Source organism: Syngnathus acus, chromosome 1 (assembly GCF_901709675.1).
Source record: "Syngnathus acus chromosome 1, fSynAcu1.2, whole genome shotgun sequence".
In the NCBI taxonomy this organism is placed as follows: Eukaryota; Metazoa; Chordata; class Actinopteri; order Syngnathiformes; family Syngnathidae; genus Syngnathus; species Syngnathus acus.
In genome coordinates, this window is record NC_051087.1 from 8,922,394 (window position 1) to 8,942,618 (window position 20,225).

At 38.8% G+C, this 20,225-nt stretch overlaps 1 protein-coding gene across 1 annotated transcript; it reads left to right on the forward strand.

The window, feature by feature from the left end:
• Positions 1 to 6,345: 6,345 nt before the first annotated feature.
• Positions 6,346 to 16,827, forward strand: cxcl12b (chemokine (C-X-C motif) ligand 12b (stromal cell-derived factor 1)). Its single transcript, XM_037257499.1, has 4 exons — positions 6,346 to 6,503; positions 8,121 to 8,238; positions 12,727 to 12,810; positions 14,485 to 16,827. The coding sequence occupies exons 1-4, from the start codon at positions 6,437 to 6,439 to the stop codon at positions 14,522 to 14,524; spliced, it is 309 nt and encodes a 102-aa protein (XP_037113394.1). The 5' UTR covers positions 6,346 to 6,436; the 3' UTR covers positions 14,525 to 16,827.
• Positions 16,828 to 20,225: the final 3,398 nt, after the last annotated feature.

Here is a 20,225-nt window from a genome sequence, read left to right on the forward strand (position 1 = left end):
ATTCTGCCTCTTTCTGTTTATGTCTTCACTGGTGGATTTAGACATCCACGTTTATGTCATATGGGTCCAGCTATGCACAGATCACTCAGAACAAATGGAATAAATTTGAATGGCAGCAGAACATCTTGCAAGGTAGAATGACAGTTGTGTTGTGTACCAATAAATAAGCCATTTAAATATGGAACCATTTAAACAAGACATCTTTTGCTGTCTATTGAAACAGTTACACTCTATGTTACCTCAAAAGAATTTGTAGCAGGATGGATTTATATTCGTACCATAGCACCTGCAAGGCTTAGCAAGACCTTTGTGTCAGGGTTGTGACCTCATCTTCATACCAGCAGGATTTCTTCACTATTCCAGAAGAGCCAGCATGCGCATGTTGCGTGCATGTGTGCGCCTCTGTCTGGTACTTAAAGAAAACTTGTGTGTGCGTGCTCCAAAGCTAACAGAATTGAAGCTGATGAGCCAGACGTCCATCCCATTGAGGCCTCAAAGTCCACAAGAAATTTACATCCCAAAGACAGCAGCGACCAATGCAGGTTTTCCACACTTGAATTCCTCAAATGTTGAGCAAACCCAAGCAAAGAGTGAAATGTGGACGACGTGTGAGAGCCAATTCAGCTTTAATTTGCCAGAGTTGAAAAGCTTAGCAGAGGGAGATGTTCTTTAAAAGGCTGCCATGTCAACCTGATGTTTTCAATTGACCTTTTATGGGGTTTTTTGCACGCTTGGCTTCCTTGACCTTGGCTTTTGGCAGATAAATTAAACTTGTCAATTTGAAAGCGGCCCCTCAATCGCTCGTCGCCACGGGACTGTAAGAAAGGGAGGAGAAAACAGCATCTGCGGTTCCCTCGTATCTTTCCGCCGAGAATCTCCAAGATGAATTAAACTGTCTCAAACCGATGAAGACTTCACATGCAGACTGTGACAGACATCATCCTGATGTTTTCATAAGTGATGGGGGGGGGTGGTTGTGTTCACCATCAATCTTCACAGAACTGATGAGATCGCTCTGAATGCGTTGGTTCAGTCAGTGAGTATTTGTCTTGGGAACTGGAAGGATGCAGATTGAAGATTCCAAAAATAAAACCGTGAGGGACCCACATTGAGAACAGCAGATTCAAGGTCTCAGTGCTCAGCTGGATATTCGAAAGTAAAGAAGATAAAAGAAGGAAAAATAGCCATGCTTGTGTGGGATTAGTAGAGAACCATCGATCATCTAAAATTGTATTTAGAAAAACATTTGTACTCAGATCTACTCGATAATGTAGAATAATAGCTTCATGTTTTTAATATCATCAACCTGTCAAGCTTCACGGATTAAGTTGTGCTTTTGAAGTGCATCCAAGCTGGTAATGTGATTACTTTTGACACTTGCAGAGAATGCTCCTGTGAGAAAATTGGCTTGAACACCATTGTTACTGCTCATTATTGAGCTGCAACAAGACCTTACTCTTAACGTTTATCAGTCTTGACTTCAAGATATCACATTGCAGCAAAACTGCATGGTGCTGTCTATTATAGTTACAACTGATGCATGTATGTATATATGTATATATAAATGTGTGTTACACACTATTAACCCATGCACACGAGAGCTTATGGTGCAGCTCATCCAATTAGAGAATGAGTTTTGATTGCCACCCATTTAAATGGCCTCCTGTGAGAAAAGAATGGTGAGCTCCTTGTTTGATTGTGCCACCAAAGAGGGGACCAGTGCTCCAGCCAGCCCTCTCCTTTCTCAGCAATCCTCAACAGTATACAGTACACACATGTCCTGCCCTAGACAGGTTCTGAAACCATGACAACAGGGTCAAATGCAAACCATGCTCTTGACAAATCTATGAAAAAAGGAGCTAGAATCAATGCGCTTTTCAAGCTGGGTACAAGGACAGAAGAAGAGGAGAAGGGTGGCCATTTTTGCTTTTGTCTAAAAAAGCATCCATTGAGTTGCACTTGGTGGGATGCCAGATTCTCTCCTCCACAGGCGGGCACCAGCTAAACTGGATTAGTCAATGAGAAGCCTTTCTAGCAGAAGCCACAAACTAGGAGAACTTCAAACACATTCAGGATGTGAGCAAATTCTTATTCAGATGGAAATGTCTTCATCATTCCCTCTGGCGCCTTTCGTAGCTTTTTAACTGTATGTGGAGTACAAAATAAATAAAGTTTTATACCCTTTGCCCTTTAGAGGTTTGGATGGCAGTAAAACAAATAAAATGTATTCTGGTCCTCCTTGCTCTAAGTAGTTTTCCACTACTGAAAGCAAAATTATATAAATATATATTTTTTTTTTTTGATTGATTCAAAACCGGTACAGACAGAGTGACTTGAAAAAAGTATTCATATCTACAAACTATATTTTAATTCAGATTTTATATGGTCAACCAGCTCAAAATATCAGAGTTAATTTTAGGAAAAAAATAAATGTTGATTTTAGGCAAAAAATATGGTGTTCATTTGTATTCAGCCTTCTGCGTCAATACTTTCTTGTGCCACCTAACAGTGGTTACAGCTGAAAGCTTTCAGGGAATGTCTCTAACAAACTTCCTGGAAGATGAATCTTGTTTCCAATATCAAATCTATGCAGCCTCCAACATTTTTTTTTTCCAGAATCAGCCTGTATTTAGCGCCAACCATATTCCTCTCAACTCTGACTGACATTCCTGTTCCTGCTGAAGTTGATCAATAGAAGCTGACCAAAGCTTTTAATCAACACTTGGCCTTAATGTGATCTAAAAAGTGATATACACAACCCTCGGGAGAATCTCCACGTTGATGAATGTGTGTTTATATGGCACGTTATGATTGCCCTCTATAGACCCGAGTGTGATTGTGAACTACTGTTTATCCAAGCACAGAGGAGAAAAAGCCTTCATGTGTCCTGCCACCATAAAACGCAACTCAGCAGCAGACTCAAGCACAATAAACCATTGAGTGCCGAGCAATCTCCTGACAGAGATCACAACTTTACAGCGGGGATCTGCTGTTGTGTGAGATTACTCAAAAGATTAGTCTGTGTTTATTTGGGTTCATTTTTACATGGGGGAGAATTAATATTGTGTTTGTGTTAGCCAGTTTTAAGTGCTATTTCATACACGCTGATGAAAGAAGGTTGTGATGAAAGTCAGCAGTATGCGTATCGTAAGATCTTTAGCCGAAAGGACAGAAGTTTTCAGCAGAACATATGTTATGTTAGTCCACTTGAGTTTATTCAATAACTATTTTAACAGTTAAGATGAATTTATAAGGCAAAAATACTTCAGCCATGGCAGGAAACTGCATAATGTGTCAACAAAAAGGAAAAATAAATAGTGTTTTTCTACTGTCTCAGCAGTTTCAACATAACCATGTGATCAGATATCACTTGGAGCCTTCTAATGGGAAAAGAGCCATACAGTATTTGCTCACTGTGTAGTTGTTCATCGTTTAAAGCCAAGCAATCAGGGATGACCACATGGAGAGAAATGGAAAAATCCACAAAAGTCTTGTAATGTTTAGTAATTGTCCAAGGTCAAGCCTTTAATGGACTTTGAAATTTTATTTGTGTAAGATAGCAGGTGACACAGAACACTTACCCTGCTCAAATACTCATCTGCTCTCGATCATATCCTTCATCAAGGCAACCATTTGTGCACGCTTGTCAATCAAGACGGGTCCAGAACAAAGAGCAGGCAGCCCAATTGCCTGTAACCCTACACAGGTACATGAAACAGTGAACTCTGACCCCACGTGCAATACAAGTGGCGGTGTCGTTCCACGGGTCTTTGGGAAACGTGCCAAACACATTCCCAGCTTGCGTGTTTGCCACTTTGACATTTTAGAGCTGAGGAGGCTAAAAGAAATGTGACCATTTTCAAGAATGTCAGGATATCTCAGAGTTGTGATAAGTGAAATGAAATGATAACCAATGAGACAGGAAGCAGAAGATCTTTCTGTTACTAGGAACGATTTGAGCAGTTGAGTTGAATTTTACCTGAACTGGTGCCCAAAGCCAAGTTTATTATTTGACTGAGAGGGTTCAGACCTATGCCGAATAACTTTTATTTTGTGCTCTCCTTTTTATGGTTCTTGTGTACGTTCAAATAATGACTTCAGTTTGAATACCATAAATGGTCTTGTGACATCCCAGCACTTGCATGAAACTCTTTTTCATTCTATTACACAAACCTAAAACGTAACGTGCGGTAGGCCTGTAAATATAAGGCCATCATAAAATATGCAGTATTTGACTTAAATGACAGTTTGAGTCAAAGTTGCATCGAAACAAAGAGGAAAAACCTACACCCCCTTGCCGGAGGTAATAAACGACTATTATATTGCAATGGAGGACTGCAGTCTTAATGGCTAAATGTTGCGTTATTTCTCAGCTTGTTTACTTGCACCGTAAAAAACTAAAAACACATTGTTGGTGTCATTAGAGAAGGTCAGTTCCAGCCAGCACATTTACAGTTTGCCAGATCAGTTTGAGCTCTCTCCTCTTGGTGGCAGTTTTAGTGCACCCTACTTTGGCTAATTCTAAACACCCTCTCAAGTTTATGGTTTACAACGGGACCTGCCACTTCTTCACCACCGGCAGCACGGACCTGTAAAGGGATTTGGCGTATGAATTCACAACCACTCTTAAGCGCTTGTATGGTTTTATTGAGCATGATAAGGGCTGGGTGGGGGGTGCCAAAGGGGCGTCATGTTCTGGCAAGAAGACTGCTTTTCAGTTCCAGCAGAGAACTACAGACAATACGCATTGTAATGTGAATGTTAATGGACTTGTAGAGACAAACCCAATTATGCACTTGCGTAGTGTTGCTAAGAGTTTTATTCTCTTACTTCCAGTTTTACTATGAATTGTTTCAGTCGGTTGATTTTATGTCATTTAAAACTATGTTTAACATTTTCAACACAGAAAATGGCTTTTGCCAAAAGTGGTATCTGACCTAACAAAGGGTGAAGGTAAGATTTCACTACTAAGCACGAGGACTCCAGCATCTACATACGCATCACCACTATAATATACGTTTTTTATATTATTGTGGTTACCACTATAAGTTTTTTATATTATTGTGGTTACTTTTGAGGGGTCAATTTATGATTATCATTATTATTATTATTATTATTTGTACAAATTATTATTGTTGTCAAGTGTGCATTGTTGTTAAGTTGATCAATTAACATTAACAATGTAAAAAGATCTAACTTGAACATTGCCTGCACAGTTAATAAAGGTTTGATGATGGTGGCCTTTAGGATTCCACTGAAAAATGCAAACTGGAAAAGTAGGGCATTGTATTCTCATGCAATGGGCCTCCGTAGCCTCGTATAAAGAATTGAGCACTAAAATAAAGTGTTTCCATTTGTTCTTCATCCAACGAGCACATTAAGTTAACTCTTTGGTCATTATTATCCTCTTAAATAATCCAGAGCTCCAGCATTTGCATTGCAACTTCAATACACGCAAACTTTCCATTGAGCAAGAGAGAGAGACAGAGAGAGAGGGAAAATTGGCACATCTGATATGCAGAATACAAGATTAGTCTAACAGCAGGAAGCTTGAGAGGGAGGTCACATAGACGTGTGTGCGGCAGATGGTGAGGAGACTTCAACAATAATATAAAAGGGGCATATTAACATGACTCATGATTAGATTTTTTTTTATAGTGGCAACTGTGTGCTGATCCCCAATAAACATAAGGTTAACTGTGATTGGTTAATTCTATTCACACCCATATCCAAAGTTACAAGCGGGTGTGCACACTTTTGCATTATTTGAGTTATGTTATTTTTACTTCCCCTCATTCAGATTTTGTTTCTATTGAGTTGTATAGGTCACAATACAGGTTGTGAAATAATTTATATCAGTCTCATTTTTTTTTATATGCACTATATTGTATACTGTCTTCATCATGTACTTCACATTTTCATTACATGAAAGCAACATGCTGATCCACAGTAACAATGGGATGTTTCTTTCAGCAGCTTGCAAAAGAGGTACAGACAGACTGGAAGAGTCACAGAAAGGCGCAGAAGTAGACGTTTGAACTTCATTGGTCGACTCATAAATCAAACACCTGCTGAAGACAAAAGGTTACAGAAGGACAGATTAAGTTCGCCTGAATAAATTATCAAACATTTTAGGCTCATTCTGACAAAGAGAACGCAAGGAAAAAAGGAGTCAAAGAATTTGCACCAGACTTTCTCCTTGACCCCTGCCAAGCTTTTACAAGTGAGGAAGTCTCTCCTGACTCGCCACTGCTCCCTCCTCCTATGCTGGGACACCCCCTCTGCCCTCCTCTTCTGAGAAAGTGGGTCTCCCTCCTTCCCCTCTCTCTCTCTCTCTCTGACTCTCCCTCTCATCGAGGTTTTAACACAATACAGAGCTGGCGGCCTCAGTAGTGCCTTGGACTGTAGCAGACGGAGCGCTTGAGCAAGTACCAACATGGACATCAAACTTCTGCCACTGATGCTTCTGTTGGCCGTGGTCACACATGGACCTACAAGTACCGGTAAGTTAGAATCAAGCAGGCTTTTATGATTATTTTACAGATCTACTGTGTACTGTAAGACCTTTCATTTGTTAGTCTGAACTTGACCATTTTTTTACAAGACTATTTGTTATTCTCGAAATAGCTGATATGCTTCAAGAAAATTATAAAATCTCAAATGTGAAGTCTTTGTTAATGTCTGAATGTTGATGGTCAAATTGTATCCTTTTCTCTTATTATTATTATCATTATTATTATTATTATTATCATCATTATTATTATTAGTATTATTATTATTATGATTTAAAATTCATGATTCTTGGCTTAAATAAATAAATTCCATCATATGATGTATAGAATCACATAAGCTACATTTATCAAGTGGTATTTCCCGATAATTTTCTCGCACAATTTGTTTTGAGGTTTTTGCATAAAAATTATGTATGCTAGATTTTTTTCTTAACAGGACACCAAATGGTTATCTAACAAAGTTGCATGTTATCAACTTTGTGGCCCCGCTTTAGTGTCACCTTATGTCACTTGCCAGGCGTCAAATCAGACTGTTTAGCTGCCTGACCTGTGCTTCTGTTAATCTTGTTGTTTCTTCCTTGCTAACACCCCCACATTGCATATTAAAGACTTGTGTGCATTTGGCTTTTCTCTTTGCTTTCTTTTAATTAGCTTCTAATTAGGGATAAAGAATATGCTAGTGATAGCTGTGGTTGCTCATTTCGGGCGCCAGAGCTGCGTGTTGCATAATGATCCCCTCGTTTGCATTAGAATAGGGTGTCGGCATTAGGCTTATATTACTTGGGTCTTTGCCATTTGTGGTGGCACATTTGGTATAAGTAAATGATGACTGGTTGGTCATAGTTACACTAGGTGCACCTGCTTTACTTTACTTATTTATTTAAATTTATTGTGCAGTACCTTGTTAAAAACCAAGGAATACATTGCAAAATGTTTCATTTTGAAAGCTGTCATTTTGGACCAATCCGCAAGCTGTATTAAGGAATGCGCTTATCATACTTTGATGTTTGATGTTATCAGCTTGCATCTGCAGTAGTGCACCGGGCCCCGCGAGCTTCCATGCTGGTGGCACACGGGTGATTTGTAATCATTTTAAGAATGTACTTAGGGTGATTTCCACTGAGGCTGTGTGAGCTGCAGAGGGCTCTTTTATGAAAGAGGACGACATCAGAAATTGTGTGTTGAGGACCCTTTAGTGAGAGTGGTCAGGCTGAATGCGTTCTGAGTGAAAAGCTAAAATTCTGTGGTGTGTGTGCGGGCGTGGAAAGAAGAAAGCGGTCAAAAAGGGACTAATCTCTTTTTAATGAACGTGTTGTCGAGAGCAATAGCACGTAAACTCGTATGTTCCCATGCTTTGGAAAGATGTGAGAGTCGATTAAACACACTTCTAGCACAGAAGTCAGGATGTAATGACATCACCGTTTAAGAGATTAATTCTTTATCATTTCCTTATTCCTAATTCTTTTAACGGAGTGTCTTTTTTTTATTTTTATTAGGGACATACAATACAAAGTGGCTTTTGATTGCCTAAAAAGAAGACACTAGTTCTGCAGTGTTCTTTGCATATTGTCTTCCATTTTTCTAATTTTCTATTTGATGTGTTTGCAGCAAAGCCCATCAGTCTGGTGGAGAGGTGTTGGTGTCGTTCTACTCTCAACACGGTTCCCCAGCGCTCCATCAAAGAACTCAAGTTCCTCCACACACCCAACTGTCCTTTCCAAGTCATGTGAGTATAGCATTTTAGATATTTGTTCCTGTAAGAATTCCAGGTAGACGCTATTCTTGGCCACATAGGTATTAATGACACTGAAATGTTGTGAAGGTTTTTCAGTCCAGCTTCATGATCTGTAGTTTTAGTCCAAGTAAAAGGTTAAATCAGCTAAGCAACAACGTAAACAAAACATGCTGTATTTGTTACTTTGATTTGATTTTCATGTGCGAACGTAAAATAGTTGGCTGGGCTCGGACGATGTGAAGGAAACGTTATCCATCCAGCAGAACAAGCTGGAATATATAAATTCAAATATATTACACATGAGCGCTATATCACAAGTTGCCAAGTGGTGGGAAATTTTTGGACATGCTGGTAGAAATGTAGTGCTTTTGTTTTGTTTTGTGTGTTTTTTTTTTTTGGGTGGATATCGACAAATGTGATAAACAGAACAGGAACAGTTGTCATATCTAGATATACGTTCCTGCTTTGCCAAGAGAATTCTCTAGTCTTACACAAACTGCTGCCATGCCAAAAATGTACAACAGTCACATATTTAACAGGATAGCAACTTTTGGAGCTTGATGTCTAAATTGTGCAAGGAACATTAATTCAACTTAAGTCCTTGCCAAACAATGTCATGAGAAGATGTGCGGAAAAATGCTTGATTAAATGTAGTGAAGTGTGAAATATTACGATTGACTGGAGACCAGCCCAGATTGTCAATCACAGCTGACTTCAGATGAAAGTCGGTCTCTGTGTGTGTGATTGCATGTATACTATGCAAAAGATATAGTTTGAGAATTACAAATACAAAGTAAACTATTAGTTGTGAATTTCCCCATATCTAAAGGATATAATATTTTCTAAATATAAACTTTTCTTGCTTAAGCTTCCAAATATTTTCCTATTCAACCTATCCAAGAGATTTTATACAATTCTACAATGTACATGTAACAAGCCTGAAATGTAGAAATTGTTGTGACAAGCAATGCACACTGTTAATGGGTAATTTAATGTCGAATGCTACAATACTAAACTGAAAAAAACATTTTGTCAAGTGATTGCACAAATAAAATAATGTGGATCCAGATCAATTTTAAGTCTACTTAATAAAATTGAGTTAATTAAATCTACAGTTATTTTCTTTTTTTTTTCTTTATTGAAGGTTCATTTGTTGTAAGGTGTTTAAATCATCCATAAAGAGGCTACTTCAAAGTGTTGCACTCCGAATTAAGAAAAAAATGACGGCCGAAGCTCGAGGGGGCGATTTATGTTTTGCAAAGGAAGCAATAATTAAGGGTCAAAGTGATTACCTTTGTGTTTCTGCTGACCCCCTGCGTCCCTTTTCCACTTTCTCTTTTTTTTCTTTTTTTTTTATCTGCCGCCTCAGACCGCACAGCAAGGCTGAGTATAATGTCACCGATCTGGAACACATTAACTCAAAAGCCTCATTCATTAGTTTTCTATAGAAAATCAGGTGGCAGAGGCCTCAGCCAAAAGGCGAAAAGGCTGCCAAATGAGGAGGAGGTGACTTGTGACTCTATGGAGCGTGAATGAATGGCAAAAGGTCACAGAGGACACAGAGAGATGCGACCAGCCCAGAGGAGTCAAGAAGTCATTTCGGCGAGGTGAGGGGAGAGGAAAAAAACATCTCGCTCCTGAGATATCGCCACTGAGGCACATGAAAGCACGTAGAGAAACATTATACTTCTCTGTGACCCCCCCCCCTCCCCTCGCCCTGCCCGACAGTCTCCCGCCATGCTCCCCAATATGACCCCCGCATCTCCTTCACACTCATCCCAGCATGCTGTTGGTATTAACTTGCTGTGAAGTAATTACTACCTGCTGCTTGTGGATCACCAGCCCTCAAACTTGAGCCAAGTCAATTAGAGATGACTTGCTGGCCCAGACCAGCAGATAGATAAAACAGGACAGAAGGGATTCTCGGAACACATCAAAAACAGGATGGAGGTCCCAAGCGGATGGACATGCCATCCCCCCAATAAAAGAAGAGGAGAGAAAATAAACACAGATCCAGTTACGGAGCTGCTGACATGTTAGTTTGAAGGATTGGATGCTCCTTGTCTTTTCAAAGTGAGATGCCATTTGCTCGTGTGAGGTGAGGAACACAGAAGGTGGCCGGTTCAAGCGAGATGGTGTTTCATTTGTGGAGCAGTGTGATGGAGATGTGGAAGGAAGAGAAAGACTCCCCTCGAAGTTGCTAGTTCTCACACATGACCTTTTGTCACAAAGGTGTGACACACATGTTGAGAGCCGAGCCGCCTGCCCCCGACTTGTGTTGCTACAAATCTTCACCTAAATATTTACACATGTTTTCATCACTCATGGGGATGCTCTCACACACACACACACACATGCACACACACTCACACACACTTGGACCACAACAATAGTAATCAATCATACTCTGGGAACACATTGATGTCCCAGAAATATCAGTCCACAACTTGGCTTTAAATTCACATTTTCAGTATGTTCAATTATTTCGCCATTAGAAGAAACAATAGTAAAAAGAACAAAGATGTTCAGAAAATGGATGAATGGATATATTAAATAAAATAGTCATATTGGTTCAAATATCTCAGAAAGAAAAAAGATTTCTCTCTTTGCCACAATTTGAAGTGATAAAAGCACACATTTCCACCAAAATAAAAATAAAATAGTAATAATTGTGGAACTTTTCTTGGGACCGCACCTTGTAGGAGGATCTATATCTTAAAATGTATCTTCAAGATAACAGAGAACTTAGATGGATATTTTTGATGTATTGATTGGGAAAATGCCCCTTTTCTTCTTTTGGTACATGAAAGAATTGGGTTCGAGCACTCTCAGACAATACTGTTTTAAATGACCCTAATTTGTATCCGCTAATTATTTGGTTCAATCACAGTTAAATTGAACCACCGGTCAGATCAAAAGAAGTTGCCAAAGTCAAAGTTTACATCAAGCCAATGTGCACAGATGTTTTCGACTCTGTGCAATATCACACAAGCAGGCAGGAGATTAAGCCTTGAGAAAAAAAATAAACTTCAATGCGACAGAGTGTTTTTGATCTACTCGCACACTTTCATCTACTTGATCTACTTCTGAGCCCAAACGGTGGCAACCTGCATATTTTCTTTCAAATATTAATATCATATTGTTAACAATCAAATACAAAACCCTAATGAGGCCATGCATAAATTAGATATTCTCCTTGTTATGCGTGGTCTACGTTTACGAGGAGACATGATAAACCAAGCTTTGAGGCGCAAAAAGCACATTTAGAAGAAACTACAAGCAGACCTCCAGGGGCAGATGATGTAAAGTTGACCGGGGCGATCATGGTCCAGTCACACATAAATCGCTGCATCTCAAATGTTTCCATGTGAGATGTGAGTGAGCCACATGAATGAGAGGAGCCGCTGTGTTCACACCCACAGCAGCGCAACCACCCATTTCAAAATACGATCAACACCCGGTCTGAAACAAATCCGTGTAGATTTACGCAGCGGTCCATGCCAGTCATGGAAACAGAACTAGATGAACATATTTCTCTCTCTTTTTTTTTTCTAATGCAGCTGCTCTTCAGCAGAACAGAAAAGTGTTAATTTCTCACAGCTGGCCAGGGGTTGACAACCTGTCATGCTCAATGAGCATCACGTTTACAGCTCACATGTGTTGGAAGACATGCTGAGGTTTAGCTCAGGTGTTTTTGACTGCTATTTTCATTAAATGTGTCTCTGAGGCAAAGAGTCCCTTTTTTTGCCCCAAATAAAATACATTAATTGTCATCAAATAAAGAAACCTTGTTTAAATATTTTAACTTTTGAAAGTTTGATGTCACAGCATCCTGGAAACAGTTTTTACACAATGTGAGTTCTTCAAAGATGAAATGGTGCTATTATTCCATATTTAGTCAAAGATATTGTGATTTATAAGCAACAGATAAGCTAAAAATGCCCAGAACCAGCACATAAACCTTTAAGTGTTTACGCAGCAGTAGGTCATTAACATTACCTTTTATCACCTCACTACATGATAGTATTTATTATCCAATTGGGAGTAATGAAATTCATTCAAGTGGAAAAAAAACACACATAATGCAGTTATAAAACAGTCCGTCTTGTGCATTTGTGGATCTCAGTGATCCAACTCTTAGAGTTGATCTTGCCAAAGAAGCTTTTAAAATGTATCTCTTTTGGCTTCACTGCAAATTTATAGGCAGAGGGTGCTCCGTAGACAATGTAGTGTTGAATTTTTGTCAACAATAAACCTGATTTACGTATACAGGACATCAAAAACACACACTTCACATGTAAACTTGAAGCAATTGGAGAAGTCAAGAGGCCGTTTTGTGGGTCAAACTTGACGGTAATGTGCATTCTTCCGTGAGCATACGTTATGTCAAGAAAATAAACACTAGTAAGTCAATATGTGGAACACATAGGCCTGCTGTACCCCATTCATAATCCAACCCTCTTTGTCTCCATCCCGCAGTGCCAAACTGAAGAGCAACAGGGAAGTTTGCATCAACCCAGAAACCAAGTGGCTGCAGCAGTACTTAAAGAACGCCATAAACAAGTAAGAATAAAAACCACTCTCTCTCTTCGAGTGGGCTTGCGCATCACTGACCAAGACAGACATGAATAATTACAATTTAGAGCCGACACAGAACAAATAAACCACTGATACAAATTGCTGCTTCACCATCTTGCTGGGAATTACTCCTTGAAAGCAATGACTTGGTTGATGTAAGCCGCCTGAATTATCATCTGTGAAATGATGTGCATGTAGTTAAGATAACTGATAAATCTGTCTGTGGTGCGCCTGCTTCCTCCTTTCTCATAACCTTGTGTCTAAGCATCACAGGCGTCATCACTGTGTTCATCATCATCAGCTCACATGCCCGCCGCACTTAGTAATACACTTAAACACAAAACTATGTCCAATGGACTTTTAAATTCATGCTCCGCAAAATTATCACCACTAATTGCACATTCACAGCAGATTTGCCATGGCCACGGGGCAACACCGGGGGAGGAAAGTTTGGAAGGTCTAATATCAGTGGCAGAGCATTCGCATTTTAACAAGCCATGCTGTTAAAATGTTCACATTCCTCATAAGCAAAAGTGTCTGCTGGTGATTATTGCCAGGCTGAATGTCTGATTCTCGAAACACTACAAAAGCTTATGTTGGGAAAACAAAACAAGTCATGTGGATGTACAAGGAGTCAATTGTTTATGCATGACTTGCCTAAATAGTCAAATATTTGTCAGCATTAAGCAAACAATATAAAGCTGATTATACCTTGTAAATATTTGTTTTAACGCAACAACAACAAACGTTTAATGTGTTTACAAACAAATCCCTGAATTCACCTAATTTGGTTTCGGCCTTTAAACCGAAATGAGCAGCCACTACTTCTCAAGTGATTTGAACAAAAAGAAAAAAATATGGGGCTGATTTAACAAGGAGAGTTATTTTGGCTCAGCGCAGCTCAGAATTGTTGAGGGAATTACTGCTGTCAACTTTGACTGTCTCTACATGAGACCCTACATGTTTGGCATCACATGTTGCGATATAGTATCAAGCATAACATTTCCCTGTGTGTCAGATGAGAAGATTGTGCTCCAGCCTGGGAACAGATCCATATTATTTATTTTTATTAGTGCACTTCACATGTGTCCAAGATACGCATTTCTAACCCCACCAATGGTGTTACACTGTGAGAGATGACCTAAAACACGGAATGTGACATGAAACACAAAATAGTGCCCTACCGAGAATGAAGAAAATCATTTATTTGGTTCCCTTGCAAAGAGCATGGCTGCACTTGATCACATCGCTCTTTTCATGTTAGATTACATCAACTGTATATTCCTTGTAAAAAAAATAATAATAATAATCATACACGTTATACATGAAGGGAAATTTTAAAAAACAAAAATAAACACTTTTTTTTTTTTTAAATAAGTATAAACATAAATCAAATTAAATATCAATCAATATAGAAAAACCCTCTGCTCTCATTTATGTATTTCTTGTCGCAGTATGAAATCCAAAAGAAAATGTTATTTATATAGATTTTGATACAAAAACATTACAGATGGGTGAATAAGTAAGTAGCAGAGAACGGAATATAATCCGTAAACTATAATCTGAAAGAGAAGACATGGGCAATCACGTTTTGTTAGCTTTGGTTTCTGCAAAGGAAAGCATATTTGCCAGTAAACATGTTTCTAACTATGTGCGCAGGGTGAAAAAGTCAAGAAGACGCAACAATAAGAGGAACTAAGTCTGAGGGATGTTGGTCAAGCACCCTCGGATCCAACCTGTGTACCTCCTTTCCACTGCTATGGATGTATGTAAACACGCTGTATGTACCTGTCCACCTCTCTGGACTGCTTGCACAAGAAGCACTTCACCGCCAATTTGTGCCACCCACCACAGGCTTCTCTGGATGTCCACACAGTCCCACCCGTAACCCCCAAACCCTCCACGGTAGCACCAAGTGCGATTAAAACCTGTCTTGCAACAATTGATGCAAATAAGGTCACTTGTGTGAGTGCTGGCTGATCAGCTCAAGCGTGTGTGTAGAAAAAGGCATTTTGAATTTTCTCTTTGAACAGATTTACGGGTAATGATTTTGCCCACCACTTTATGTCAAGTGTCCTTTAGTCATTCCGAATTATAATTTGTATCATTTTTATAGGCGGGTCACACTAACACAACTTTCTCAAGATCTTTTGAAATACTTGATTTGTGCTATGATCAAGAATGTCAATTATCCACTAAGTAGATATATTCCGACTTTCTGCCTTATGTATGTGAAAATGGCACTATTTTTAAACACTATTTTCTAGGAATGACAAACATGCCGCAAAGCACTGGTTCATGTGGTGCTACACATTCAGGAAGCGTTTTTATTATTCATACGGTTTGTACTGTTTAGATCATGCAAAACTATAATCAGCTCATGTCTTTATTTTTGGGAGTATTTCTTAATGGTCTGATGTAAAGTTGAAATAAGAAAGAAAGATGATGAAGAAAATGGAACTATGGAGTTTTGGTGTATATCGTTTGGTAAAGCAGCTTTTGCTGATTGAGCATATCAGTAGAGACCAAATATTTATTCAGTGCATCACACAACAAGATGAAACCTCAGCTATAAGATCAGAATTCTTAATCTGGTAAAGGTTTTTACTGTTTGGAGACATTTGAGCAAGTTGACTGCAATATTCTTGGATGAGAATCGATGGGCAAGTTGGCTATATCAAACATCTGAACAGCTTGTCAAAAAAAGGGAATGTTCATGATGGCCAAGAGAACGGTTTGATGATCTTTTATCATACATAAAAAGAAATATTTTTGAGCCACTTTATTATCAAGTGCTATGTCTTGTTAGTGTTACAGTTTTTATTTTTATATTGTGTAAATACTCACTGAATGCTTTTAAATACAGAATACAGTATAGTAAATATTAAATGAAGGCTAAAATGTCATATTTCTGTCATGCATTAGATTGTGGATACAATTTGTCATTTCTCGCACCAGAGGAATTAGATTTCCTCTTAGAATGTTAAAAGTCAGCCAAGCCAATTAAATTCTGTCCTCCAATTGTGTTTTTGTTCTCTCTGCTTTCATTTATTCAACAGCGCTGGTGTCCATCTAAGGATTCCACTGTTGCATCTTGTTTTAATCCGTCCCACAAATAGAGAATTAAAGTCAATATTATCATTCAAGACATATTTCAGCACAGCCACACCAAACACTTGATTAGCTTTGAAAACCCTTCCTATTTATATTTAGTGTCAGCACAACCTGTGAGGCAAAGCAGAGCAAAAACTGTGTTTTGCGATCCAACATGTGCTTTCTATTAGGACACTCCCAGCACCCCATAGACTTTCCTCTCTGCTTAACTATTCACATACTACATACTGGTGGTTGTGGTCTTTGTTAACTTTATTTGTTATGTTTGACAATTGGCGGGCTGCTTGCTAACACAGGCTATAATCCAATTAGGTGGCAGCCAGCAGTGCAATAAGCATTCTTAGTAAGTAAGTGTGATAAATATGAATGGGCTATAATTTCAGGTCATAATTCGGCACCACAATAATGACTCCACAATGCCAATAACAAAATATGAATTTTAGAGGTAATGTGAGCACCTTATGTTCATATTTGGTGCCCTTTTTAAAGAGAAAAATACATTTTTAAAAAAATAAACGAGTGTAGCCGCGCATAGATTTCACTAATATTGCAAAGAGCAATTACTAATATACTGTATTAAACAGACATCAATGCCTATTTTAACCATTCCAATATATCGCTGTATCACAATGTTTGGAATGACACTTTGTGTATTTCTTACCGTATATTTTTTTAACACTGTTTTGCATTTACTTGTTAGTATGCAAAAATAAGTGGGCATCATTTGGACACCAAGAAAATGTGAAATAATCTTTGTAATCTGCTTATGACACATTTTTTTAATATATCTCATGTATTAGCAGCATTTGTATTTTCTCTGTAAACCATGAGACAGTATTTTAGCGAGCATACGCAAACCACTTTTTCAATAAAGTCACATGAAATTAATGTTTCAGTTTTATTGCATTGTTGTTGTTGTTGTTGTTTCCATAATTTATTCTCTCTGACACTAAAATGAGGACATTTACAATAAACAAAAATATATTTAGTCCAGATGGGCGGGCCTAAAGATTTAATTTTGAAGTAAGACCATGTACACGCTGCAACATACCCTTTCACGGATATCAAATCAAAAACACTCTTGCTCTGAAAAAGCTCTTGCATCTTTCTTGAGTTGCTATCAATTTAGTTTTACTCCTTGGCAAAATGTTGTTATGAGTCAGTGCCTCGAAAGCCATAAACCTCACAGCACATCACTGATCCTGCGTATTTCTCTGTTTTCAATTCTTTTTTGTTTTTGGGATAATGAGAATAGACCAAATAGGCTCCAGTTTAGCTTTAGCCCTAATGAGGACAGTTCAGCACTTCATAAAACGGATCAATAAAAATGTCTGGGAATGTCCACTCCCTGTCACAAGCCACAATAGAAGGAGGACCGCTTAGCTTCTTCGCCAAACAACACACTAATGAACAATTCATCTTAGTAAAATGAGCACGCTTGTCTGAGATTTCACACCGACGTGTGTTCATTTGTGCTGATTCATTACTCCCGAGGAGCACCAGGGAACCCACGGAGCTCCAATGTGTCAGCTCTAATCAAGCAGAGCCATGCTGAGCGGATTCATTTCATGGTGCTGCTCTCTCCTCTGACCTGCGGCCAGTCATATGAGCAACACGAGACACTTTTTGGAGGTGGACCAAGGGCGATCCAAGGTCAAGGTTGCTTGTTTGGGGCCTTCTGGGCTCAGTCAGAAATGATTTCTATACTGTGCTTACTCAGCTGAGGCCCCGTTATGATGAAGGTGGTGGACATACGCACGGGATGTTTTCGGAATATGTTTTTTAGCAGACACTCAGTCATGCTCCATTTAATTGAGGAATTTTAGGGGTTTATTTGAGATTATTCTTTTTACAATATCAGTTTCTTGAAATGTTCTCATTAAAACTGACAAATCAGTTGCGAGTCATAAAATGTGTCCCGAAGGCTTATTCGAGTTTGTTCTCATATGCATACTCAGTCCAACTGAGAGCAATAAAGCACAGACACCAACAGGTGCAACCAACTAATCATTTTTCAACAAAAAAAAGTACAACCTCACCCCCAACTAGGATTTCACACACGTGCCCACATGCATGCATGCAAGAAATCTTTGCATGCATCTTTGCTTATTCATCGTTCAGCAGAAAACATCCAAAGTGATATTTCTGCACTAAATATGAAGAATATGAAGTAACCCTGCAAAATAATGTTTCAATTTATTTTGATTGAGATGGCCTAACGCAGCATTGAATGTGATTAGTTAATCAATAATAACTAGCCTACATTTTGTTTTCAGCCATTCTGGGATTTTATTTTTTACATAATAAAAATGTGTAATATTTTTTAAATCCAGGAGTTAATGTAAAATTTAACAATAATCACACAACTAACCTTTTTCATACCTCCATACAGAATAAAAGTAATTTGGACTAAATACAATCAATATTAAATATTTGGCGTTTTTCTTTTCTCAAATGTTGAGTAACAAGTTTCTTTTGCATCATAATCAAAATTTACAAAAACAATTGATTAGTAATGTACTGTAAACTTGCCCCTGTTCTACTTTAACGTTTGCGCCTGCAAAAAAAATATGGTGGATTAAAATGAAATGTTTTCTGTGAATCATTTACATGGAAAAGAAAAAGTGAGCGCACAGGAACCTTCAGGTTGAATCACCTAAGCCAGAAATCGTAACCATTCTGGACAGAAAATTGCCTGGCCGACTTGCTCTTGGAGGTTGTGTGTAATCCGGCATGATTTGAGGCTCTTGACTGTACATCTTTGAACAACTTAATACCAGTTAATAGGAAACATGTTGGCTGTAGAACTGCACTACTGACTGTAGACTGTGATTGCGAATGTGCATTTAACTTGTATTTCTCGTGTTCTGAGGATAGGACAAGCGATCATCCTCCTTTTAGACACGCTATTTAACTCCGCATTGCAGGTCATTTTGAAGACATGGTTTCATGCAAAGGGTCAGATGGAGTATACATTTAGTGGGGGACATTCGTCCTGGGGTCCTTCTACTAAGAATCTGCTGTTCATTCGTTTTTTAAGAAAAAAAAATGCAATAAAAGCAGAGTGGGCAACATTTAATAACATTTGATTTTGTAAGTAACTATCATAAGTATCGAACAACTCAGTCCTCCTGACTGTGCGGTGACCCCGCCGCACGCATACCAACCATGGTTACCGCCCACCGCCAACTATCACCAGGCCTGAACATACAAACTATTCACAATGGCCTTCAACGGTGTTTCACTGAGACGGACGAGGACCATGGATGTGTGAAAAGCCTGAGAGAAAGACAGAGAGGGTGAGAAATGAGAATGAAAGAGTTCACATCTCTCTCACACAAGAGATTCCTTCTCCATCAAACCAAAAGAACACATTCCCATATAAAGCTGCAGAGGGCTTCGGAATGCCCTCAGGTCCATCATGGCTGACTTTTTTAGGGGTCCCCTCACCTCCAGAACAGGTTGATCAATACTAGCCAAATATCTTCTGTTTGAACAAGCAACAAAGGGACAAAGTCAGTAGAACATGAGATGAATCTCACCCTAAATCATGTATTGTGAGTTTCAGCTCGGCGGAGAATAGCATGCAATGTATCCTTGTTTATTTGCATATTGTGGAAAAGACGTAGAAAGAAAGAGGCTAGTGAAAAAGAAGAGAAAATTGACATCATCATTCACGGCTTAATGAATCGTTGCATTGATGCCCGCCTCCGTGGAGCGTCTTTGTTGCCTGCTTATCAGAGTGCTCTGTTGCCATTTAACTGACAAGCATCATTAAGCAGAGCGTTGACTTCCCAGATATTTTCCACTGCAAAGGCGAACAAGGCCTGCATGCAATTATCACTCAAGCTGCACCATTCCACTGTATAATGTGTCTTGTGTTAGTGCTTAGCAGAGTGATGAGCACAAACAATCATCACAATTCCAGACAAGACATGTCACCCTCACATGAAGGACTAACATTAGACAAGTAGCACATGGTCACAGATGGCGGCTGTACAGATTAGGATAATATTCAAGACAGATGAGGAATTTATATATTGTGATAATAAGACTCGGTTGAATGTCTGCTATAGCTTGTTTTGCAAGGCTGTATTTGTTAACATTATTCTATGAAATGAAAAAAAATGCGATTTAAGAATTGAAACCCGAGTGTGTGACATGTTGAAGATTTTGATTCAAAACTACTTTTTATAGTTTACGTTCACATCGGAGTATTAAAAGAGCTGGAAGGATATTTTCTCAAGTCACCTGAACCGCAACAAGAAAAGTTTGACTGCCAAGAG